The 27555-nt window shown below is 37.9% G+C and overlaps 1 protein-coding gene across 1 annotated transcript; it reads right to left on the bottom strand.

Annotated features, from left to right (window-relative positions):
* Positions 1–7476: 7476 nt before the first annotated feature.
* Positions 7477–9944, bottom strand: LOC126752565 (phenoloxidase 2-like). Its single transcript, XM_050463474.1, has 4 exons — positions 8878–9944; positions 8190–8811; positions 7891–8126; positions 7477–7827 (listed from the first exon to the last, which is right to left on the bottom strand). The coding sequence occupies exons 1-4, from the start codon at positions 9856–9858 to the stop codon at positions 7615–7617; spliced, it is 2052 nt and encodes a 683-aa protein (XP_050319431.1). The 5' UTR covers positions 9859–9944; the 3' UTR covers positions 7477–7614.
* Between the last annotated feature and the right edge of the window lie 17611 nt (positions 9945–27555).

Here is a 27555-nt window from a genome sequence, read left to right as displayed (position 1 = left end):
AATTTTGCAAGAAGGCGTTTTGCCAATTATTGAACAGCTGTTCGAACACTCAAAACGTTTATTTACAGGACGATTCAGGCCCTTGCCATAGAGACAAAGCGGTATCGAAAGCATAACAGTATTGAAATACATCTTTTAATAATTCATTACAAACATTTACAGGTTAAAAACCAAAAGGATTTTTATGGAATAGTATCTCTCACCTGGCCAGAAAACAGTCCAGATCTCAATCCAATTGAGAACTGCTGACGTTATATGGTCAAAAAGATAAGAGTAATGCGTTGAAAAATTCCAAAAGAAATGCAAAAAATTATTGAAGCTGCGTGGTATCAAGAAATTCATAAAAATTATTTTTACGCTTGTTTGAATACATGCCCAAATGAATAGCCGAGATTGTCAAGAAAACACTAACTATTTATTTCTACGAAACACTAAAAATTAAAAAAAAAAATTATTTTGCTTTGTTATGTAATCTATTGTTAACTACAGAACAGGTAAAATGTGTAAATAAGTTGTTTAAAAAATATATTTTTGTTTATAACAAATTTTAATTCTACAAGGGGCTTTCCAAAGTAAACAGGACTTTAAAACAAAATAGAACAAAAGTTTATTTTATTCAAAATAGTCTACTTCTGCTTCAATACAGCTTTTTTCTCAGTTTAAAAGCATGTCGAATGAGCGTTTTAGCTCGTTGGCCGGTATGGCCGCCAGTATGCCGGTGCAAGCCTTTTGAATGACCTCTACGCCTGCATAAAGCTTTCCTTTCATGGGCAAATATTTTCCGAAAGGAAAAAGTCGCACGGTGCCATATCAGGTGAATACGGGGAGTGGTTAATGGTTAAAATGTGATTTTTGGTCAAATAATCGTCCTTCGAAGGTTGGATTCTGAGCAATTTTTCGTCGTCCGTCAATTTATTGCGGAACAAACCATACACACACCTTTTAGCCCAAATGTTCTTCAAAATGCGATAAATCGATGTTTTGGAGATATTCAATTCCATTTCGATGAATTTCAATGATGATTTCTGCTGATTTTAGATAAATTCACGGAGTTTGCGATGCCAAATTTCACTTTAAATCTTTATTTATGGCTTGAATTTTTATTGGCCCTCATGTTGATCGTCATTTTATGTCCTCACGACCACTGTGAAACACGTTTAAACCATCACCATCTGAAGTTTTTTCATCAATGAATAAAATGTCTTTGCTGCAAAACTAGTTCTAAATACAAAATTTAATGTTGGCTCCAATTGTTCACGGACCGATAACACAATTCATAACACACAGTCGACACTTAAGATTCAAAAAGTCCTTTTACTTGGAATCAATGTAGTTGACGAGTAATTCACATCTTTTGGGAATAGATAATGTGAAACTCTAACACACCAGTGGACTTTAATATAAATAATCTTCTATAAATAATATCCAGGTGCACAATAGAAGAAATGTATGTACATATAGACAACAATAAGTATTAGAAGTGGGACTCAAACATGAACAATCGATTCGGTATAACCATATTAGTACCAAAGAGAACTCAGAGGCACATACGCCTCTGTTAACTATTCAGTCTTGATAAAGTCTTGATAAATTCAACATTCAACGGCGGGATAGTAGCCAAGGTAACAGAGACGAATTAACTAGATGTTACATTAGGTCGAGACTGCAGTTGAAGAAACACTTCGATACACAAAGTTCAAAGCCATAAAAGTATTGACATCTATCAAGTAAATCTTAACTATATCCTCACATATACTAAGAAGAATGTACATTATGATAGTCAGACCGATAATTACCCCAAGAAACATTTGAATGATTTAACTTAAAATGAGCAGCTCAGTGGATTCTACAGTCGTATAGCGAAAGCTTGAGGACTTTAAATGGAATTGGCGAAGAGGCCAATTGAATGTCAGAACATATTGTTAAAAGGGATTAAGAATTAAGTTTTTCCTTCAGAAAGTGGTCTCTTTGAAGAAAGAGCCGCTTCTCGGCTGGAGTGACGAAGTGGATTGCCGTCAATTTTCGAATATTCACCTCTTCGATTACGATGCCTGTCAGGATGAATAATAATAGTTTTCTACATCACTTTAAGGATAATGAAGTGCCTACATTTTGTGTATCTAGTTCCATAAATTATAAGCGATGACTTTATAATTGGACAAAGAAACTCAAATTGCAATTCATTAATTCGTGTTTAGCACAAATAGTATCGTACTCGTAGATCACACATCGTACTTCAGTATTATATGGCATACACACTGGAAGTGATTCCGGCTCCACCAGCGTTGGCCACTTCATACTCTTGCAATAATATATGTGTGTTTACAGTTATATGCCACAAAAACAACTGCGTGTTCCTTCTCATATGCCACCTCGGGTTGTGCGGCAATCGACGTTAAATCAACAACAATAAAAATGGCAACAACAAGTAGAGAGGGGCAGCAGAAGCGAATAAGAGAAGTGGTCAAAAGCGAAAACTGAGACGGCAGTAAAAAGCGCAAGTAATAGCATACCAGTAAGCGTTACTTCCGCTGATTGCTGCCGCAATGCCTACTCACATGTATGTATGGTATGTCTGTCAATATATACAGACACTTAATGTATTTGCTGCCCTGCGGCGCGTGGCACGTAAATGACCGCAAAGCCGCCTACCAAACAATTTTCCACTTCTTTGTGAGGCAGACAGTACTTGTGCTTGTATATTGCCTTTGTTTGTGTGTATGTGTGTGTGTCTGTGTCTGCAGTAGGCTTTGCATTCGGTCCTGCGGCTATTGCTATTAAATTGGGGTGTTCATTGTCGGTGTAGTTGGGCTTGAATTCGTTTCCCCACTTTGTTTATACTTCCACCTGTTATTCTTCATTCTCGCTCTTCCTGTGCTTCCTGCTCTTTAACGTCAAATATGGCTGGTGTTAAAAAGCGATTTAGCGCAGATTGAGTTGCAAGTACACACACTTGTATATACATACCTACATATATTTCGCTTTACTTTGTGTTTACACAAAGTTAAGGTGTGTCTGTGTTGCCAGATCTTTGTGTCACCGAGGTCATCGTCGGCGTCAACGTAAAATTATCAGTGTTTACTTTTATGAGCAGTGGCCTCAGGCATTGATGCGACGATAAGTAAATGAGAAGTCAGCACAATTATTTATGGGTGTAATTTATTTTCAAGCATTGTGGTTGGCTAGTAACATTTGAATTATGAACAAATTGACTTGAAGCAGAAGAAATTTATATGTGTTATTCAAGACAAATCTTCAGTTCTACCGTAGATCATTAAACAGTTTTCAGGGATAGCAATTCACACAGTTTTAATTTATATAATTTAGTGAATAGTTAAAGTCACTTTTACTATATCACCATAATCTTACAATCAGTTGCTACAGAGTATTCTAGTTTTGTTAACCTAACGGTTGTTCGTATCACCTAAGAATAATCGAGATAGATATAAGGTTATATATTAGGTTGACAAATATCTCCCTTTAGCTTTTTTGCCCTTTATACAATGCTTTATAAAAAGTGTTACCATTTCGTTCGATAATCTGTTTCCATCTAGACAGCATTTTCACAATACCCCCCCCCCCCCCCCCCCGTAGAAGCCCCTGTCCTTATTTGTGAAGAACTCAGACAGCCACTTTTTACAAGCCTCTTTTGAGTTCAACTTTACACCAACAAGAGTGTTAGCCATGTACAGGAGCAGATGGTAATCACTTGGCGCTATGTCCGTGCTATATGGTGGATGTGATAAAACCTCCCATCCGAGCTCCCGTAGCTTCTGACGAGTCATCAACGAAGTATGTGGTCTGGCGTTGTTCTGGTGGAACACTACACCCTTCCTGTTGGCCAATTCTGGACGCTTCTGGTCGATCGCCTGCTCCAAGCGGTCCAGTTGTTCACAGTAGATGGTAGAGTTAGGCGTCTGGCCATATGGGAGCAGCTCATAGTGAATGATTCCCTTCCAATACCACCAAACATACAGCAAAACCTTCCTGGCCGTCAATCCCGGCTTAGTCAGGACGTTTCACCGACTTTCGAACATGACCGTTTTTGCTTGATATTGTCGTATGTTATCATCCGCTTCAAAAATGGGTCGAGTTCGTTCCATTTCAGCAGCATATCGCAGGTGTTGATTCGGTCCAGAAGGTTTTTTTTCGTCAAATCATGAGGCACCCAAACACCAGGATTTTTTGTGTATCCACCCTTCTGCAGATGGTTTAAAATGGTTTGGTGACTAATTCCCATTTTCTGGGCGATGTCACGAGATGCCACGTGCCGGTGTATCTAGATGTTTTCCATGATTTGATTGGTATTCGTCGTCTTAGGTCTTCCGCCGGCTGACTTATTCATGGTGTCGTTTTCACCCGCTCTGAATTGTCGAAACCATTGCTCCGCAGTTCGAAGTGATAGAGTACCTTCCCCCAAAATACCATTAATCTCACGGAACGTTTCTCTACTGGATTTGCCTTTAACGAAGGAAAACTTTAACTAGTAATTATGCATAGCGTCGTTTAGTAGGTAATCTAAAGACCTTTAAAAGATGTATAGTATTGCCTGATACGAGCTCTGTGGCGCTTTATACATATATAGCCGCGAAATTCAAAAGACAAAAAGGCGGAAGAGAGATAGTTAACAACCTCATATTAACGAAAGCCAGTTGTGGAACTTGCTTCAAAGTGGGAGGCATATATGAACACATTCTTCTTGAGTTTTTTACTTTTTCAAAATCACAATTAAAATACTCCAGATCAAAAAGATTTTGCTGTAATTTAAATATTTTTAAACACCGACATGCTCTCTTATTTTCTCCCTGAAATGACCACACACACGTTTTCAGCTGATGTTTAGACAAGGAACCCTTTGACTAATATCTTCGGTGATATTATGACATATAGAGAGAGATAATATACAAGTAATTGAATTGATATTAATTTAGGTTTGTACTACGATCTTAGATCTGTTATGTCCTGCCCCCTGTTGCACATACTCACGAAGATCCAGTACTCTGATGAATTCCAGCAGCCTGCTGGGCGTTATTGTGGCGAAGTGAACTCTATTCGGTTTTATGCATCACAAGGCATGCATTTTGTTCCTAGAAACTACTGTGTAATCTATAATCAGATGCTTGGTAGTTTTCGGCTTCATCTCACAAAGCAGGTAGTTTGGAAAAGATTCAATATTTATGTTGAATAGATTCGTCTGGAGCTTGAAATACCCAGTTTAAAATGCAACTTGCCAACGGAATTTGTCACCTGGGAGGCTTATGGTGATTTTAAACCATGTGAGGTTGTAACTCCCCTTTGCTTGTCCTGTGGATTGCTGCCAAAATCTTTCCCTACCCACACTCCTTTAGTTGTGGAGCAGTTCTTAGAAGCGACCGCGATATAGGATTAGATCCACCATCTTAGAAGCAGCAGCACAGTGGATAAGTTCAGCGGCCAATTTATTACCGGCTTCCCTTTTTGATTCGGCGCCAAGATGAGGTGCACCCTGTTATAGGTCGATAGGCTGTTCAGCCGTTCTTTACCTGCGCCCTTAATAATTTAGTCTCCCGGGGTGAGATCGTTTTCATTGCAGGACGACATCGCTAAGTATGGCAACACGTTGATTACGTTAGTAATATTTAGACTTGAAATTTGTTTGAAAAACTTCACATGATGTGTATGGAAAGTTTAACGCGTGGTCCTGCAAAGCATGCACCAATGACTTTTGACTCTTTCGTCCTCAGTAGAAGACCAAGTTACTCCTAGCGGCCTTACTGGCGAGGACAATATAAAACTTCTTTGAAAAGTTTACCCGTTCTTATTGATGTCTGTGATGCTTTGGATGCCCACGCAATCGTTCAATATGTAACATCGGTTTCTGCAATCGTGGTATACAGCCACTGGATGATACTTGGTTTGCCTTGAAGTTCAAATATTTACCGGCCAGCTGTTTGCATACTATGGATGCCTCTATGCCCTGAACTAAATCTAATTTCACATGCTTGTTCCACCGTAGTGTAGAATTCAGTGTGAAGCCGAGGTATTCGATTTCATTCGTACTCTTTGTCGTCAGGGCTTAGGGCCCGACAGGGAACTTCTTTTGGTATAATGATGGATGGTCGTTTCTGACGGGTTGGCCAAATTGCACCTTCACTTTGAAAGACATAAGAGAAGTCAGCCCATTTGCATGAAAGCGTAGAGAGAGTTATCGAATTTACTTACTAATATAGCAGTGTTGTCAGTGTATTCGTTAATACGAATTCCATTGGTTCCGTTCTTGCGCCAATTTTATCTTGTAAGGATGTAGAACAAGATCTTTTCAGTTCAAGATTTCTTCAGTTTTTGCGTCACCTTCATGTCGAAGGATGTAGGCCAAGATCTTCCCCACAATGACGTAATAGAGATGAGCAATGCTGGAGAACGACGTGTGAGAAAGTGATTTGGGTCTTTCTCAATTAATGCGCTAGCAGTAGCAATATTCTAGACACTCAATGGCACGAGAACATTTTGTACTGTCTCTGTGGCTTAAAATTTTTTCACTAGACGCTCTTAAAGTTGAGGCTACTGACTCTGAATTTCGGTAGTAAATTTTAATAGTTCCTACTCGTTGTTGAATCGTATATCTTTTCATGATGAAACGGCAAACCTTACTGAAGAGAAATGTTGAAAGAGCGGGAAAAAATATGGAGTCGTTTACTGTCCTTGTCCGTCTGCTTTTGTTACGTCCCTAATGAAAATCCTGTTATATTACTATGGCGATCACTGTATATGGTGTATTGGGACTACATCGACTGCGCTTTATAATTTCATTGTAGTCGATCGACTACACCTTGCACTAGACTCTAAAATAAATATATTTTCAAGACAATTCCTAAACTATTTTTTCACATAAGAGCATTTTTCGTTGATAAATTGGTATCAATGTGTCAGAAATTTGGTTAAATATCTGGGAGGAATACTTGTTAGATTACTACAATAAAGTGGTTAATGTAGAAATCCCAAAAATTTAAGCATAAAATATCTCAGAACAATTATTTCTGCCATAACTGTTGTAATCGTAATAATGTTTAATTACTGTACTATTGACCGTCCATGAAGAAATCGAGGCAGTACAGCTTTAGATTCCTGACTCTTGGAGATCTTAATTTGAGCTTAGAATTAATGATTGTGCCTTGGATTATAGCAGCTAAATTCAAATGAAGATCAACACTCGCCAGGCAATTCTACTGTAGAATCCAGTATTGAAGACTTGTCTTGCCCACGCCAGACAATTCAACTATAGAATACAGAATTGCAGACTTGTCTTGCCCACCGAAAAGTTCGAGTGTAGCTCTGTAGCCCTTAAATGATCGGAAGCCTACCAGAAACTTCGAAAATAAACTGACCTTTGATTGGAAAGAACAAATGGAGAATACCTTAATCGTTTCCAATTTCGAATTGCAAGCATATTCCAACTATGATCTCCATAGGTCTAGAAAATGAAGAACACATCACAAATTTGGCTATACAAAACGTCATTTTATTTTCTCTACAGATGTGTTGTAATTTTTAGGAAGTAATTTGTTTTAAAAATTGTTGTAATATTGTCATAATTCACAGGGTACCAAAAATGTCATCATCGTTCTTGAAAATGGTTTAAGCAGCACGTGGGACAACGCGGTTGTCGTGACGTACAACCACATCTACGATGCTCATGTTTGGAGTGAGGAAGTTTACGAGACGGTCAGCACCAGCACGAGAGAGGCGATCGAATGGATATCCCATGGGTCGACGATCAGGGTATAAACGATCGCGTACGCCACAGTATGAAGCGGCATCACTGCAAGTGCCCACCAATTCTTGTTCGACCTGTGACAATTAATTTATTTTAATTTAAGAAATACTTTTTCACAGAAATTATTGTGCGCTTACCCTGTCTTGGTCGTAGTTGGATACCATAACAAACAGCTCACACTCCAAACCTTCGGGCAAACCTTTTGGAATGAGCATGTGATTGGGCCAACCGCAGCCGCAGAAGTTGAATTCGAGCTCATCGGCACTACCGGCGGCTGGCCGATTTTGATCCAAATTACGGAAAGTGCGTTCGAAGGGTATGGTGACACTGGACTCGGTGGAGCGGCGACGTATAGTATTTTGACCAGGGTTCACTGTTGATTGGATTAAATTTATAAAATCTTACTATCTCTACTCATAATCTACTGAGTACTCACATGCCACAATGAATTTATCCAATTCAATCATAAGCAAACGTTGATCCTTGAAGAGCATGCCTTGTCTACGTTCATCTGTCTTGGGACCCAGGAAGATACGCACTGTACCGAAACGTTGAGCACCGCTATCATTGTTCACATTAATGGTGTATGTGAAAGGCGTGTGTTGGAGATGCGTAAAACGTGCGAATACATTGCCGCGTGGCACAAAGTCCATGCCGCGCGAGAGGTCAACATCGGATTGCTGCCAGAAGGTTTGCAGCACATTTGCTTGTCCACCTTCGGGACTTACTTGTATACCAGTTACAGTAACACCATCATAGTCGAGTTCTGGTAGTGTATATGGGGGTAAACGGATCTTATGTTCCTGGAAGATATCATCGATGTATGCATGCCATCTGTAGAAGACTGGATCACGCATAGCAGTGGCTGAATCACCCATAACGCCAAAGGATTCCAAATGACGATGATCGGGATCGTGCGAATAGGAAATGAACACATGACCCATGTTATGGAAGTCACCATACAAGCTACGATTTGGTGAAATAATCGACGACTCCATAATGTTACCCAAAATATCGATACCGCCAGCATTATCTAATGGTACACGGTTACCGCTTTCCTACAATTGCATTCGATTACAATGTATAGCATGGAACCCTTTAAACCATTAATATTGTATACTTACATCTGTGGCAAATCCTTGAGATATCGCTTCGAAGATGCGATCCCTCCAGCGCTCCATATCACTTACATCCAAATTAATTTGATCCAACTCTCGGTTGAGATCCGACAATTTCGTATCCTCAAAACGTGGTGGCCAAGCGCGGCTCGATACTAACGAATCCATTTTAGGGAAGTAGCCTTCAGCAATGGGTTCACGCAAGTTGTTGAAGCGTACAACGCGTGCCAGATTATTACTGAAGCGCTCCAAATTGTAACGGGCAACCACTTGTTGATGCATGTAGTAGAAGAGTTCACCACGACGATCCTTATTCACAACAGCACGATCACCAGCCTCAAACGGGTATACCAAATGCCAATGCCAATGATGAAGATTGATGCCGAGATCCTCGCGGAAATACCACAGCCGATGCTCTGGTTCCAAATCAGAGGCGGTGTAATCGCGTGGTATGGTGATTGGCATACGTGAACCATCAGGCACCACAGTGGCCTCTTCGCGCACTTGACGGAATACACGGGAGTCGACAAATTTATCGGGAAAGTTTTGCGCGAAAGACGGCAGATCCAGTCCTTTGGTGTCTGGACGATGTAGCAGCGCCACAGATAGTGCATAATTGAACAAATATGGATTCACACGGTCACGTGCAAACACAGCTACACTCTGCAGATCGTCTATAGAACGCACACCCATGAATATGTCAATCAAACGACCCGCAATGCGACGGTGAGCCGGAATAAAGAGTGAAAATTGCGCATCACGTGCCAGTGACATGGGTACGCGTAGATCCGGTATGGAAATTTCTCTAACCGGAATGCGTTGCTCGGCCTTTTCACCGAAACGACTCTGCACCTCAGTGCTGATGGGACGATAACGATCCGTAAGGAACTTATCGGGCACATCGAACACTGCCGCTTTTCCCTTCTCCATAAAAATGGGTTCGGTGGGACGATCGAAGAGCAGCAATAGATTGTTCTTGTCAGCCATTTTAAATTGCTATTTAGACAGTTCCTTTTGGAAATTAAAAAGAAAGTTGTAGTTTTTAGATAGCACTGAGCGTACACAACTGTAGTTTAGTGCGTAACTGATAGTTTGGGGTGCGAATCAAGCTCTTTTATGCTACTCAAAAATTCAGTTTTTGACATACACATGTATGTATCTCACAAAACTACTTATCAGTGCCCAAAATTCATTGCGGTTTCGTTATCACACAGCGTTGTTTTGACAGCTTTAGAATGCGGTCACCGTTCCATAATCGCATACGCTGCCTTAATAAGTTCCCATAAACTATTATGGTTCTATATTCGTATGCCCTTCAAAATAGAAATATCATATTTGCAAAGTGTTAAAAACAATACAAATTAACATAGCATTGCGAAGCAGAAACATATACATATATACATACATACGGATCTACATAGGAATATACACAAGTACATATAATTGCGGTTTTGTACAAAGCGGAGTATACTGTCTAGTGTTGCGCTACTAAGAGTACGAAATAAGGAAAGCACCGTACTATTCAAATTATTTTATTTTTTTTATATTTTATATAAATTTTGTATCTTTGAAGCTAAATACCCTTCACAGGTGCATTTCTTTTAGTAACTATGATTTCAGTTTGTATGGTAGATATATGCTATAGTAATCCGATCATGTCAAATTTCATGAAGATACCACGTCAAATGTGAAAGTTTTCCATACAAGAACTTGATTTCGATCGTTCAGTTTGTATGGCAGCTATATGTTATAGTGGTCCGATATCGTCAGTTCCGAAAAATGAGTAGCTTCTAAATATTTGTTTTGATACAAGCGGATTGTTTTGCGCAGTGCACCCACAAAGTCCCGACACCTGCAATCGCCTTCTTATACCATGTTCAGACCGAAAATTTAAAAGATTAGATTATATTTAAGCATTTCATAACCCAACAGTGTTCTCACTGCCATTAGAAAGATCAAAAAACAGCTGTTATTGTCATTCAAGAATTCACATCGCTTAATATTTATGAAAAGAAAATATTGTCATATATATTTTGAAATAAAAAGACGGCTTTTTTTAATATTTTCCATATAATAGAAGTAATGGATGCATTTTTTCATTTGTTAAGTTGATTTTCAGATGAATTTAGATTCATTGCTTTAAAAAAAATTTGTTTTTTCACATTTTTTCCCTTTGTAACAGATTTCCAGTGCTGACAAGTAGATTGCGCAAAATCAGAGTCACACAGAGAGATTTAGCGTGGATCAGTTTCAAATCATTTGAATGAAGTGATTTGGAACTGTCATTTTTGTATGGCGAAATCTTGATAAATTTTTAAGATTAGTGGGATAATCCATTCAACAGCCGAAATCGTGTGATTAAGTGTCGGTCTGAACATGGCATTATCGTCCAAGCTGAGATTTATACACTAATTTATTGTCAAACGTCAGCTTTATTTCACGCGAAGTAATGAAAAGGTTGTTTTTGCTCGTCCTACAAATTATCCGGTCTTCTGCTGGAGTGGTTTTTCGAGGTCTGGTCTTCCCGGTAGGGGTTTCAAATTTCTTTGTTGATCTTTTTAATACATACTATTAACATGCTAAAAACTAATTAAATGTTCCCTAAATTTCATTAAGGTACCATCACCTATCATATGGGGTAAAGTCACCTGATTGTAATAGGTATATATAACGGGTGGTCCATATAAAATTTTAAATTTAAGAAGTCAATAAAGAAAAAACGGCTTGATATTTTTCAAAGGTCTAACATGTTTTTTAAAGGTTGTTTTATGAAATTTATTTGTGGAAAACAATTTTGGACAATTGAAATCCACGGCTGAGTTTAGAGTAGCTTATCCAATCCACCCAATTTTGCAGTACTTTCTCAATGGTTTCAGGCCTTATGGCGGCTACAGCAGTTTGAATCTCGTACTTTAGATCTTAATTTGTTTCTGGATAGTTGGCGTAATATTTGTCCTTAACAGCTCCTCACAGAAAATAGTCCAACGGAGTTAGCTCGCAGCTTCTGGGAGGCCAATTCACATCACCTCTTTTGCTGATTATGCGATTTTCGAAGATAGGGCGTAAAAGATTGAGTGTAGCGTGTGCTGTATGGCACGTAGCGCCCCAAATGTGACAATTCTGCTTGTTAACGTAGCCATCGAGGTGAAAATGAGCCTTTTCCGAAAAGATGATTTTTCGGTAAAATTGACCATCCTCGATCAAACTTTCAAATTTTCAATATTTCCCAGTTTTCTTCTAGTGAATAGCGACCCATTTCGCAAATTTTAGACTTTTTACTGAATATCTGTCACTTTCCGAATGGTATTTGACGTTTCCAATGTCGAAATATAGATAATTCAAATTTAAAACGTTAGATGGCCCACCCTGTATATATATATATTGAAAGCTTGAAAATCGTTGCATTAGGAAAAGGAAGCAAACGGAAAAATTGCCACGATTCAACCCATTTTTGACACATAGATATACCATTGTCAGGAGGAGATTATCCCTGAATTTCAATTATATATTTCACACATTGGCCGATATTTGTCGTAAAAAGTCAACTATAGGTACTAGGGTCCACATATTCGGTCCTAGGGGCTTGAACAATTTTTAATAGATTTTATAAAATAAAAGTGTAAGAGGATTGTCACGTACCTAATATAGTTGAAATCGGTTGAGCAAGTGCCGAGATATGTGTTTTCACACAAAAATCGGCGGTTCCACACTGGTTCCCAAAAAACTTTCTCATACCATCTCGGAGGTAAAATTAAATGTCTCTGGCGTAATTTCTAATTGATTTGTACTTTTAGTAGTTTCCACACTGTCATCCTTTTTTCTGCCCAAAAAAGTTGCGCTAAGCAAATTTGGTTGTTGGAGCTTTAGTGGTGTTAGGATTTACAAGGAGCGTTCCAATGTAAACAGGGCTTTTTGAATCTAACGCCCCCTGGTGGCGCCATCTATATGTCGACTGGTGCGTTAGAATTTGCTATCTTTATCGATTGTCAGTGAGAATTTCATGACATTTCATTGATTGGAAGTGAAGTTATAGCGTTTAACGTGTCAGTATATTTGTGTTTCGGTGCGAAAATGCGCTTCGAACAAAGAGCCAACATTAAATTTTGTTTTAAAATTGGTAAAACTTTTACCGAATCGTTTCAATTGATGAAACAAGTTTATGGCGATGCAGAGTGCAGGAGTGGTTTCAATGTTTTCAAAGTGGTCGTGAGGACATTAATGACGATCAACATGTGGGCCAATCAAAATTCGTGATCACCGGAAATTCCATCGAAACTGTGCGTGAATTCATCAAAAATCAGCCAAAATCATCATTGAAATTCATGGAAATTGAAATGAATATCTCCAAAACATCGATTTATCGCATTTTTACCGAACATTTGGGCTTACGAAAGGTGTGTGTGCACGGTTTGTTCCGCACAAATTGACTGACGATTAAAAATTGCTCAGAATCCAACATTCGAAGGACGCTTGTGACCGATTATTTGACCAAAAATCACATTTTAACCATTAACCACTCCCCGTATTCACCTGATATGGCACCGTGCGACTTTTTCCTTTTCGGAAAAATGCATTTGCCCATGAAAGGAAAGCGTTATGCAGACGTAGAGACCATTCAAAAGGCTTGCACCGGCATACTGGCGGCCATACCGGCCAACGAGCTAAAACACTCGTTCGACATGCTTTTGGACCGTGCAAAAAGCTTCACTACAGCAGAAAGAGACTCTGTTGAATAAAATAAATTGATTTTGCCGAAAAAACTATTTTTCCGAAAAAAACCTTAAAACTATAGATTTTTTGAAGCCTTAACCATGCACGTTGGCCGGTCCCACAATTTGTTGATGTTAACTAGGTACAATCTATTAAGCGGACAACTCTATTTACTGGACAGAAAGGCTGGTAACCAGACATTGAGGAAGCAGCCTTAAATTTGTTATTTTTTCTAATGAAAGAGAGAAGACTCAACCGCGCGTTGAAGTGCGTACGACACCATTCTGTGTGGTATATGTTAGCGTAGTAATCCAAACTAAGTCAGAGCTTTTTTATCTTGCAGTAGTTCAACTGGACCCTGCAATCACGAATTTTTTTTGCAGTTTCTGTTCCTTTATACCCTTAGAATTACTGTAGAAATCCATTTTACCATTGGAAGGTTTCGAAAAAGGCCCAAAAATAAGAATATGGCTCGAAGTTCGGAGCGCTCGGAGTGCACACCTGGCTTTTTCTCAAAACACACTTTTTAAAACTGGCGGACATGATTCCGGCCGAACTACTCACCCGATTTGCTTAATTTTTTTTTTATATGTTCACAAAACGCCTGGCTATCGTCTCTACTAAATTCATAATTTTTTATAATTTATTGACAGTCTTATGACAAAATTTATCTAAAAACACATGGGGAAAAATAAAAAAAAAACGTGATTTACTTTTTAATTTATCAACATTTTTTCATGATTCTGGTATGGACGATAACCATTCACGTACGAATAAATTGAGTTTTTGTGTTTCAGATGAACCAAAAATGGGAATTCGTGTCCGCCAGTGAAAACACGCATCTCATTCACCCAGCCGTTTCTCCGACAGGTTACATCAAAAAATTCCGAAAAAAATTTGTTTATATACTCCACGATATACCTTATGATATGTGAAAAAAGTTTTATTGTAGAATAAAAATTTCTATGAAAAAAAATGTCAAAAAAACAGGCCAGATTACCCTACTGACTCCTTAAGCTTCTGTACCGTCTTATGTCTCCTCTCATTCGCAGAGGGATTTTTTGATATAAGGGGTTACATGGGTTTCTCAGTTTCAAAAAATCTAAAAAAATTTTTTGTCTTATTAAATTTTATAACATCTCTGGAATATTGTCCAAAATTTTCAAGTTGATCCGACTAATAGTTTTGGAGATACAACCTTGAAAACTTGTGCGTTCGACGTTATATAGAATAGGCTTCAAAGACGGTTGTCAAGACTTCTCGCGAACTACTCAACCGATCTTGATAAAATTTTACACAGGTGTTCGAGATATCATTTACAAGGTCTTGAAGGAAGAATTTTTATTTTAATTACAACTATTTAAAAAACAAAATGTCGAGAAATTTTCATCGAAATTTGCATTTTTTTAAAAAAAACGTCTGCTAAAAATCCAATTTTAATTTTTTTTCCTTCGTCCAATACCTAGTTTATTGCCTTTTCTAAAACACGTATTTTTTATTTTTATTTCAGATGATCCTGAAAGAAGTTCTGCTGACAACGCGGATGCACCTTTTTTGCGAGGGACTACCGAAAATGGCGTCGTAATGACTGCCATTTTGATATTTTTTTTTGAAAATTTTACAAAATGTTTACTAAATATGAGCCTTTTAAATAAAAAAAAAAATTTCATTAAAATATTTCATTTTTATATGTAAAAAAAATTATTGAAACAAGTAAGGAAGGGCTAAGTTCGGGTGTCACCGAACGTTTTATACTCTCGCATGATAAAGTGATAATCGAGATTTCATTATCCGTCATTTACATATTTTTCAAATACCGTATTTGTGTAAAGTTTTATTCCGCTATCATCATTGGTTCCTACTGTATATATTATACAGAAAAGGCATCAGATGGAATTCAAAATAGCGTCATATTGGAAGAAGGCGTGGTTGTGAACCGATTTCACCCATATTTCGTACATGTCATCAGGGTGTTAAAAAAGTATTATATACCGAATTTCATTGAAATCGGTATAGTAGTTCCTGAGATATGGTTTTTGGTCCATAAGTGGGCGACGCCACGCCCTTTTTCAATTTTTAAAGACAGCCTGGGTGCAGCTTCCTCCTGCTATTTTTTCCGTAAAATTTAGTGTTTCTGACGTTTTTTGTTAGTCGGTTAACGCACTTTTAGTGATTTTCAACATAACCTTTGTATGGGAGGTGGGCGTGGTTATTATCCAATTTCTTCCATTTTTGAACTGTATATGGAAATGCCTGAAGGAAACGACTCTATAGAGTTTGGTTGACATAGCTATAGTAGTTTCCGAGATATGTACAAAAAACTTAGTAGGGCCAGCCCACTTTTCCAAAAAAATTACGTCCAAATATCACTCGCGAATGTGATCCTTTGTGCCAAATGGCAGAAGGAAGCTGCACCCAGGCTTTTTTTAAAAATTGAAAATGGGCGTGGCGTCGCCCACTTATGGACCAAAAACCATATCTCAGGAACTACTAGACCGATTTCAATGAAATTCGGTATATAATATTTTCTTAGCACCCTTATGACATGTACGAAATATGGGTGAAATCGGTTCTCAACCACGCCTTCTTCCAATATAACGCTGTTTTGAATTCCATCTGATGCCTTCTCTGTATAATATATACATTAGGAACCAATGATGATAGCAGAATAAAACTTTACACAAATACGGTATTTGAAAAATATGTAAATGACGGATAGTGAAATCTCGATTATCACTTTATCATGTGAGAGTATAAAATGTTCGGTGACACCCGAACTTAGCCCTTCCTTACTTGTTGAAGTTAAGGAACTGAAATCTGAGAAAGATTTTGTATACCATGGAGCCCGCAAAGCTCGAGATATTTATTTACTTCAGTATGTCGTTGGACCTCAATATTCATGAAACCTGCTTTACTTAAGTTATTTATCGGTAGCTTGACGATATCTGAACATATTTTAAAATTTTCTTAGTTGTTTATAATACAAACAACAACTACCCGAACATGACGATACCCCCATTATTATAAAGCAAATAGACAACATAAGCAGTTTATCAATTTTACACACGCTCTAACACACTTAACTGGATAACGGCAAAAAGGGCTGCGCAAAGATATGCAAAATGGTTGAGCAACTAAAAATAGCTAAACCACAAGCGATTTGCTTGAACTTGCCACTTGATTCGGTTGTCTCATCACTTGCTATATGGCGCTGGAGCATTTCCCGTTGGGTGCACAAAAAGGCGCGCAGCATGTGGCAATCAGTCTGACTGAAGCAAAAAACAACAACAGTCAACAATTGAATATCTACATACAACAATAACAAAACACATGCCAAACGACAGCAAAACTTGTACGCTGTTTTCTATTCATAATTTATGCTCGTCTTGAATATTTCATGGCGGTGCAGCAAAGTCACCCATGAATAAGTTCGCCTCACAATTTTATGATACTCCAGCATGTGTGTTTGTGTGTGTGTTTTCGACGAGACAATGATGAATCTTTGATGAAATATGCATGCATTGTTACAAAAACGGAAACACACTCACATACACTCATACATATGTAATATAGTATACATGAGTACTTACAAGAAATTGTTAAATATTTACAAGCAGACACTTGATGATAAAGTTCAAATGCTACGCTACTTATTTATGATTGTTGATGTGATGTTGCATGAATTCGAGCACAACAAATGTTGCACGTGCATGTGTGGCAAAATAGAAACATCTCGGCTATTAAATGGTTGGTTGTTGAGAGGTCTTTAAAGTTATTGTTTGGAGCATAAGAAGGGTTGTGTTGATTGTCTACTTAAGCAGCTTTCATCGTCTTCTTGCTTCAAGTGGCTTAGAATGTGAGCACGAAAGTGAAACTAGTGATGCATACAAGTTTGTTTTGGCGTAGTTTTAATTGCTTACATATTTCATTAAAATTCAGTGCATTTAAAATATTGGTTGTCAAAAAAGTCTTGCGGTATTTTTATTGAATTTTCAATTGTTCATAAAATTGGTTACAATAATGCGATTCAAGTCAAATATGCGCCGAGATGCCAACTTCATAATGCCCCTCTCATAGAAGCTCGCTTTCCTATTCGCAAAAACCTCGGAGAGCCAATTGTAACAGGACTCTCTTGTGGCAAACTTCAGACTACCAAGGGCGTTCGCCATGGACAGAAACAGGTGGTAATCAATTGGTGCGAGATCCGGACTATACGGTGGATGCAAAAGAACCTCCCATTCGAGCTCCCGGAGCTTCTGGTGCGTCAATAAAGATGTATGTGGCCTGGCGTTGTCCTGATGGAAGACAATTCGGCCTCTGTTGATCAAAGATGGCCTCTTCTGCATGAGTGCTGCCTTCAAGTGGTCCAGTTGTTGGCAGTACAGGTCCGAATTGAGCGTTTGGCCATAGGGGAGCAGCTCATAGTGGATTATTCCCTGCCAATCCCACCAAACACACAGAAGAACCTTCCTGGCCGTCAATCCAGGCTTGGCCACCGTCTGGGCCGCTTCACCGCATTTCAACAACGACCGTTTGCGCCTTATGTTATCGTAAGTGACCCACTTTTCATCGCCAGTCACCATACGCTTCAAAAACGGGTCGATTTTGTTGCGATTCAGAAGCGATTCGCATGCGTCGATACGGTCAAAGATGTTTTTTTGCGTCAATTCGTGTGGCACCCATACATCGAGCTTCTTAGTGACTCCAAGCTTCTTCAAATGGTTTATAACGGTTTGATGACTCATGTCCAGCTCTTGACCGATGCTACGGCTGCTGCTATGCCGGTCTCTTTCGACCAATTCAAGCGATTTTATCGCACTTTTCGACGACAGGCCTTCCGGAGCGTGGCGCATCTTTGACCACCTCTACACCAGAAAGAAAACGTTGAAACCATCGTTGTGCGGTGGAAATGGAAACTGTATCGGGTCCATAAACTGCACAAATTTTATTGGCGGCTTTGAGACGCATTTTTGCCTTTATCGTAGTAGTACTGTAAAATATTGCGTATTTTCTATTTATTTTGCTCTATGTTTGCGACGCTTTAACTCACCAACGACATAAAAGAAACGACAATCAATCAAACCAGTGTTAGCACGTGAAATGAGCTTTCCAAAAAGGTATAGCATGACTTGATGCGATGTATAAAACTAGAACTACGCGCTTTCAGCGCCAACTAGCGAAAATACCGCAAGCCTTTTTTGACCCATTATGTTAGGTTGTCAAATATCTCCTTTCCACCTTTTTGCCTTTTGAATATCGCGGCTATGTATAAAGCGCGTCAAATCATCGAAAACATCGATTTAGACCGGCATGTGGCATCTCGTGACATCGAATGAACTCGACCCATTTTTGAAGCGGATGGTGTGTGGCGACGAAAAATGGATCACATACGACAATGTCAAGCGAAAACGGTCGCGGTCGAAGGCCGGTGAATCGTCCCAAACTGTGGGCAAGCCGGGATTGATGGCCAGAAAGGTTTTGCTGTGTGTTTGGTGGGACTGGAAGGGAATCATCTACTATGAGCTGAATGAAAATGTAATGAGAATTGGCCAACAGGAAGGGTGTAGTGTCCCACCAGGACAAAGCCAGACCACACACTTCTTTGATGACTCGTCAGAAGCTATGGGATCTCGGATGGGAGGTTTTATCGCATCCACCATATAGCCCGGACATAGCGCCAAGTAATTACCAACAGTTCCTGTCCATTGCGAACGCCCTGGTTGGTGCAAAGTTAAACTCAAAAGAGGCTTGAGAAAAGTGGCTGTCCAAGTTCTTCCCAAATAAGGAGGAGAGTTTCTGCGAGGGGGGTATTATGAAGTAGGCGTTTAGACGGAAACAGATTATTGGACGATACGGCGCATATTTGAACTAAGTGCGATCACTGTAACACTTTTTATAAAGCATTGAATAAAGAGAAAAAACGCGGAATATTTGACAACCTTATATTATACTATTTACAATTTTTATTATTGTAAACGACGTAGATATCCTTTAAAGACAATAACACTTTTAGCCGCCATCGATTTCAAGATGAGTTTGGGATCTCTCTTTTTTTAACTGTTGAAAACAAGTTTTCATGAAAGCTTTGCTAGAGTTCACAAAGTTCTCAGTACCCTGCGTTTGCCATTCTTCGGTAACAGTGAATACTTTGTTTCGTATCATAATTAACCGATAGTTGAGCTTATGTTGTTAAGTAATAGTAAGAAGTAACCTAGGAAATATACTGCATGCCACATTTTGACAAAACGATATACAAGTTTGTATGTACACATTGTGAAATTGTAAACAAAAAACGCGAAATAGTATATACTATCCATCAATATTTTTGTTCAAAGTGTTCCCTACCAGATCTAACACTCTTATGCCAACGATTCTTCCAGTTCTCGAAATACTTCCATAGGCACTTTTTGGAATGGACTTCATATTCTTCAGCGAATTTGGTTTTATCTCTTTGACCGACTGAAACCGAGTTCCACGAGCGACAACTTCAGTTTGGGGATCAGGAAAAATGTATGGCGTTTTCGCTTTAATTCGGTCATAACCGTGATTCGATCCGATGGTGCATTATTATCGTGAAAAATCTATGTATTGTTCTTCCACAATTCCGGCCGCTTTCGGCAAATGTTCTCACGCAAACTCCTCAATACAGCAGAATAGAACTACGGAACAAATTCATGATGCTCCAAACCACGGGTATAGGAAAAAACAATGAAAACCCTTTTGGGGTGGCTTTTTTGGTTTAAACTTTTTTCACTCCATTCCGATGATTGTTGAGTTGTTTGGGTGTCAAACTCATAAACCCATGTCTGATCGGCAATTCTAATGCTCTTCGTGAATGCAGAATCAGAATTCGCTCGATCAAGCGTGTTCAAAAGAAATGTTTACGGTGCTCTTAATCGCTTTAGCGGGACGAGTCTAAAATATCTAAAATACACAAAAATATTTCGAACATTTGCCTGACGATTTTCATGGTGCTTGAACTTCACTGTTTTAATATTTTCATCAGGTGAAGGAGTGGTCGCGGAACTGAATCTCTTAACCGTCTTTGAAGGCTTTTTGTACTACCGTAGGCTTGTGGTTCTTATAAAAATGAAGCCTTTTCAACATTTGCAACGCAGAAGAAAGTTGGTTAGGTTCATTGTAAAAATCGCAACGCATTACAGGGACTTAATAAGATTAAACAAACTGGTTGACAGAATGCGCTCCTATTTGATATAGTAAAAAAAGTCTTACCAACACACACACAATTTCCGGGTGTCTTTTTTGTAATCTTTTAACCAGGTTTAAATGAAAAGGCGGTTCCATAATACAGGGTTTTCCAATAAAACTACAATTGCTTTTATTTATTACCAAAAAAGTATAATCGTTACAATTAAATTCCTTGATATACCATGATCTTTCTTTTGCAGAAAACGAATTCGAAGAACTCTCTCTTTCCAAAAAAGATTACTTCCGAATATGTCCCTCTTTAATGCGATCCTTTGTGCCAAATTTCACTTTAATATCTTTATTTATGGCTTAGTTAAACTTTATAGGTTTTCGGTTTCCGCCATTTTGTGGGCGTGGCGAGTGGGCCGAGCCCATCTTCGAACATCATGAACCTTCTTATGGAGCCAAGTACTTCTTCTTCTGTAATGAATAGACGTTCAACATTGACTTCGTTAGCAACATTGTTGCGAGAGTATAAATATACACACACACTTATTGTTAAAGAATTGCAAAAATTTTTTATTTTGACTTCTTAAGCTTGAAGAGAGTCTGCTTTATTGCTAAGACTAATGACTTCAAGTAACCCCATAGGAAGTAGTTTAATGCTGTTAAATTACAACTTCTTAGAGGCCATTCAATATCACAATTTCTTGAAAGAATCGAATCTCCAAACTTTCCTCGCAATAATTGAGTTGTGCTGTATGGCAGGTAGCCCCGTCTTGTTGGAACCAGATGTTGCTAAGATCAACTTATTTCCATTGCGACAATAAACAGTTGGTTATCAACGATAAATACCGCTTTCCATTGATAGTAGCGGTGTTAGCAATTTCATTTCGAAAGAAGTATGGAAGTATGATTCCACCAGACCAAAGTCCACACCAAACTGTCAATTTAGGTGAATATAATGGTTGTTCATGAATAATTTGTGGATTTTTTTCGCACCAGGATCGAACATTTTTCGCACCACTCAGATGAAAGTGAGACCCTCTTTGAGCATTTTCAAGTTGTTCCAAGACAAAATAAGCAAATTCGCGACGTTTACGGTTGTCCAATGGCTTCAGTTCTCGAGTGAGAACAATTTTATATGGATTCAAGCCTAAATCCTTTCTCCAAACCTCCCAAGCTTATAGTTTGAGGTAGTCCCAAATCTTGAGAACATCTTGGAATCGACAAATTGCGGTCTTCAGCAACATTTGCCTCAACGGCAGCAATATTTTCATTACTTCGAGCGGTTCTTGATCTTATTGGCACTTGAACCTCATGTAAAGAATATGTACATTCGAAATATTCAAGAATTCAACGAATTCGTACGACCATGATATATTAAAAATGGCCGAGGGAGTTAATTTCCATTATCGACAACATGGGATTGGATCTTGTTTTAAAAGAGGAAATTAATATTGAAGTCTGGAGCTTTATGTTTTAGTTTCCAGCTGATATTACTGTTATCTCCTATAAAAATGCCTGCTTCATTTTATACAAAAATATTTTAGTTATTTGACCAAAGCTTCTGGTCGTTGATCCAAATATTATTATTACCCTTTCGGTTACTATTTACATTTTCTATTTACTCTCCAATTGTATTTCCAATGAAAATATTTTGGTTTAAAATTTCTTCTTATTTAAACATGAAATCATATTCGAAACTCACATATACAAAATCAATTTATTCTTCCTCCAGCAAATTAACTTGTGCTCCGTATATCTTATTTATTTTATTAAGCTGAGTCTGTGCTGGATATGAGCCATGCACTTTTATACAAATTCATGTATAAATGTTGTACAGTCCAAGAGTCATAGTTGACTGCTCCCTGGCATATTTGTCAACTAACTACTATTTATTATTATTTTGTTTATATGTATATTTGTTTTGCCGGAAAATGACAGTAATCTTTTGCAGTACTTTTTTTTGTGACGAAATACTCACAGCGAGACTGCTGCTGTCCGCACTGCCCACTTGCTGCATGCAGAAAAAGTTATGACATGCTTGTGTCAGATCCATTTCAAAGCGCATTAAAATGTATTTAGGGAACTTCCAAGCGACTGTTTGAAAGTATTTATTTGCTTAGTAGTTGAAGTAAAAATAGAACATGTAGTCCAAAATAAGAGAAACAGCAAATTTAGGAGTTAAAGTAAATACACATTCGGAGCCGACAAGCACTCACACAAAACAAAAAAGTGAAAAAAAGCAAACAGGAAGCACAGAATTGTTTGCAGTAAAGTTTTCAATTGACCAAACCAATGTCACTGGATACTGGAAACTTTTTTCTTAAATAAACAAGAGAATGTGTTTTAAATGCATTTGCTTAAACTTGAAAATGATTTTTTGGATAAATACATTTAGAATGTGTTCCTACGTTGCAATAAATTGTTGTTGGGTAAATATTATGCTTATATAATATATACTTATGATACATATTGGTTGCCAGATTATGGTATATACTCTGGTGGTCACATAATTAAGGCAACTTCGTTTTCTTTAAAAAAAATTGGTTTATTTTATAATTGAAAAATTACATTTTTTTCAACTTTAAGTTATCATATTTGCTATCTTCCAAGTTATAGATTTATTGAAAAATTAACGCAACATTTGTTTTGATTGCAAAGTGCGACAAAAAATCAATCATATGGATATATTTTGACTTGGTCAACTAACTAAGGACACTTGTGGTATTTGTTAGTATATTAAAAATAATACTAAAAAAATAAAAATTTGATTATGAATTAATGTTTTGAGGTAGTATTTTGTCGAATAGCCTCTTGATTCAAGCACAGCTTTACATTTTGTAGGCGGACTATCAATCAAACGCTAACATCGCTCGGTTGATATGCTCTGTCATATTTCCTTGACATTTTGAAATAATTCGTCAGCATTTTTGCTTGACTTTTTTCGCCGATCTTCTTTTGACATCTGCCCAGAGGTTATCGATTGGATTGAAATCCGGACTATGGGCAGACCAATCCAAAACCGTATTGCTTTCGGATGAAAACCAAGTTTTAACACTTCTAGCAGTGTGCTTGGAGTCATTATACTGCGTAATAATGTATGGTTCAGGCATGTGTACCTCTGCAAATGACTTCATTGTATTCGATAATTCGGTCTAAAACCGCAGGTAAAGGCGTAAGTTCCAAAATAGCTCTTAAGGTTACTCCAGCCAGTTTAAAACAAAGTAAATTTCTTTTTGCTAAAAGCATAATCGATACTCATTACTTAAAACCTTTGTTTTATGAATTTTATATAGCCTTTCGGTTAAAAGTAGGTGGGCGTACGCTATACTTTCTAACACCTTTATGTAAGTCTTGTGATGTGCTGGTTGATCTCGTATAAAATTTTGGACACTTATCATCATCTTGAGCACATTTATATACCGGATTGTTTCGAATGTGTTGACTATAATGACGTGGGAATGCTCGTCAACTCTGCATTATAGTGTTAACTAGTTGAAATCCATATTAAAAATTGCCAGTAACTGGCATGCATTTTCAAAGCAATGTTTTATTTTAAGATATATAAGTACTTGTTAATATCGTGTCATGTCATGTGTAGAAGTTCACGCAAGTGAAGAAAGTTTTCTGATCGCCATTCACTTGGGTGTGGCCAGAAACGATTATTTTACATATGGCTCAAGCAGTTCACGACTTCCGGTCTTAGACCAAGTATCCTAAGGACATCCGCTTGAAGACGAGCTAAAGTGAGAAGGCGAAACATCCCCTACATAGGGTTGAGCGCGGGTTTGAGACCTGCCACGTAAAAAACGCCCTCAATGAAAACTAAACAACAGCCTCGGATGATTATCTTTTGCCAACCGGTGCTACTTCGGACTAAGTAGGCAATTGAGAAGTAAAGTCCTCTCTCGACGAACAAAAACAAAACTTTATAAGTCACTCATAATTCCTGTCCTTCTATATGGTGCAGAGGCTTAGACAATGACAGCAACGGATGAGTCGACGTCGAGAGAAAAGTTCTGCTAAAGATTTATGGCCCTTTGCGCGTTGGCCACGGCGAATATCGCATTCGATGGAACGATGAGCTGTATAAGATATACGATGACATTGACATAGTTCAGCGAATGAAAAAACAGCGGCTACGCTGGCTAGGTCATGTCGTCCGAATGGACGAAAATACTCCAGCTCTGAAAGTTTTCGACGTAGTACCCGCGGGGGGAAGCAGAGAGAGACCTCATCTCCGTTGGAAGGACCAGAAGGAAAAGGACCTGGCTTCGCTTGGAATCTCCAATTGACGCCACCTAGCGAAACGAAGAAACGACTGGCGCGCTGTTGTTAGCTCGGCTATAACCGCGTAAACGATTCTCCCGCCAGTAAAGAATAGGATGATACTTGTTAAAATATAAATTCCCAATTAGAAAATGGGGAAGTTTTAACATATTATATTATGTGTGATGACAGTTCGGAATATCAGTTTGAATGACAACCCTGAAAGTCATCTAAAATTGTTGTTCGTTTAGTGCGCCTTTGATGTGAGGAAACAAAAAATAACCTGTGATCGCATCTAGGCATTTAGAAAGCCCTTATGTAACAAAAGTACTTCAATTCAAAAATATTTATATTTGCTACTTGCGAAACATCTTCAAGACACACTTTACCGATAGCTGCGATTATTTTTCTATAAAAAACCTTGCATTCATATAGAATTCTTTTCTTCTTCTACCTCCTGGCAACTTCTATACAAGTTACAGTTGTGATATCCCTAGTCCCTGGCATGCCTGTTAATAAAACAGTGACCTGTTAGCGCTCCTACTAGTCTTTCTGTAATTCCATAATAGTCGGCATGTCCGGCCCATATTTCATCCAAGTGCTGCAAGTTGAGCAAAGTATTGGTTCCTCCGAGACCAGAAGCTCTTTTATGTTCTCCGTCGAGTCTCAGCTATGTATATAATAGTTTGTCAAAAAAGTCTTGCGGTAATTTCGCTAGTTGGCGCTGAAAGCTCGTAGTTCTAGTTTTATTCGTCGCATCGGGTCATGCTATACGGCATATTTTACAGTACTACTACGATAAAGGCAAAAATGCATCTCAAGCCGCCAATAAAATCAAGGTCAAGAGCTGGACATGAGTCATAAAAAATTCATTTCAATTTCAATAAAAAAAATTCAATAAAAGTACCGCAAGACTTTTTTGACAACCCATTATATATATTTGTCGAGTAGATAACTACAAGTAGGTAGCGGAATATGATGAATGAATATTGTCACTCTTTATGGCGTCTAATTTTTGTATGGGCCTGCTCTGGCTAATTCAGCTGCTTCAGAGTTGCCAGAAATATCAACCTTTCCTGGAGCATATTGCAGGTTTATTGTGAAATAAAATGTGTGATCCACTTAGTGGTAATTCGTTTTTATTCTTTTACTATCTTTGATTATGCCCTAAGAGGTGTTTAGTGAATGCAAAGCAGCTTGGTTTTCTGCCAATTTTACATAAAATGTACAAAAGTAACTTAAAAAACTCAAACTTTTCGTTCTTAACTCCCTGAAAAAATATAACTTACCGGAAAAACTGGCTTCAGTAATGAAGAAAGAAGTGGAAAAACCAATACAAAATAATTCCTGATTACAATCTATTATTTTTTTTTTCAAATTAGATAGCGATTTTCTGTTTAATTTTCTATAATGATTTTCTGTTTAATTTTCTATAATGATTTTCTGTTAATAATTATTTGTCTAACCAAACTGCTTTTTCATTTCCAATAAATAATATATATTTTCGTTTTTCCAAATAAAGTACCATTTTGATTTATTATTGCCAAACAATTTCACTGACCCATCAGTAATCCGAATTCACAATCCACAAAACCCGGAAATATTTGTAAGTGAGTAGTTAATGAACAAGTGCATTAACCCAGTAAAGCAACGAATCCCCAAATCATGCAAAATCATACTGCCAAACTATTAATATATTTATTTTAATGTGTTGGGACGATAAACGCATTTCAGTTGGGAATTCTAACACAGAAAATGCATAATGCCATACTCTCGCAAACTCATGCGCTCTCTCGCTCTAAATTTATGTTCGAAAATGAGAATTCTTTCAGGTTTTGGCTGTTGAGTGTAATACATAATAGATTTGGATGAGAGTGAGAGTGAGCGGAGGATTGAATGAATTGTGGTTAGTAAATTTTGAATGCTACGAAGTAACGGAATAATAGATTACGGTCAATTCAATTAATATGAACCAGGGACCATAAGAGTTATGAAGAAATGCGAAAAAAACAAGTTTACAATTATTTTTGTACTCTTTCAACTCTTGGCTTTGGTTCTGGCAAGTACGGTTACACCCAAGCAAAGCCCTTCCTTACTTATTCTATATATATTTTTTCCTCGCAAAGTAATCGTTATATTTTGATATTTTTTCTTATAAAATTTGAGTTACTTCATTGTTTTCATTTTCACATTCTCATTTGAGGGAAATATTTTATTTTAAATTAGTGAGGCGTTTTGCCATTTGAAATACACAATAAATCTCAGCCGAAAGTCATCGAAAGTAAAAGTCTATGGTGAACATGGCGAACGAGTTAAAAGTGGTTTGCACTATTTAAAAATTGGGATTTTGACTTGGAGACGAAGAATGTTCTTGGCGCCAAAAAATTTTACGGTCAGGAATTGAGAGCACTAGTCGGTGGAAAGTGTTGCTAAAAAGAATTTCCAGAAAGTTTGGGAGTCACTCGTACAGACATTTCAAATTGCTTATATGCATCCGAATACATTGAAGAACAAGAAAAATGGGTTCCATATGAAAAGAACATATGTGAA

The sequence above is a fragment of the Bactrocera neohumeralis genome, chromosome 3, assembly GCF_024586455.1.
Source record: "Bactrocera neohumeralis isolate Rockhampton chromosome 3, APGP_CSIRO_Bneo_wtdbg2-racon-allhic-juicebox.fasta_v2, whole genome shotgun sequence".
NCBI lineage: Eukaryota > Metazoa > Arthropoda > Insecta > Diptera > Tephritidae > Bactrocera > Bactrocera neohumeralis.
The sequence above is the reverse complement of the archived record's forward strand: the minus strand, read 5'-3'. Positions and strand labels throughout refer to the sequence as shown.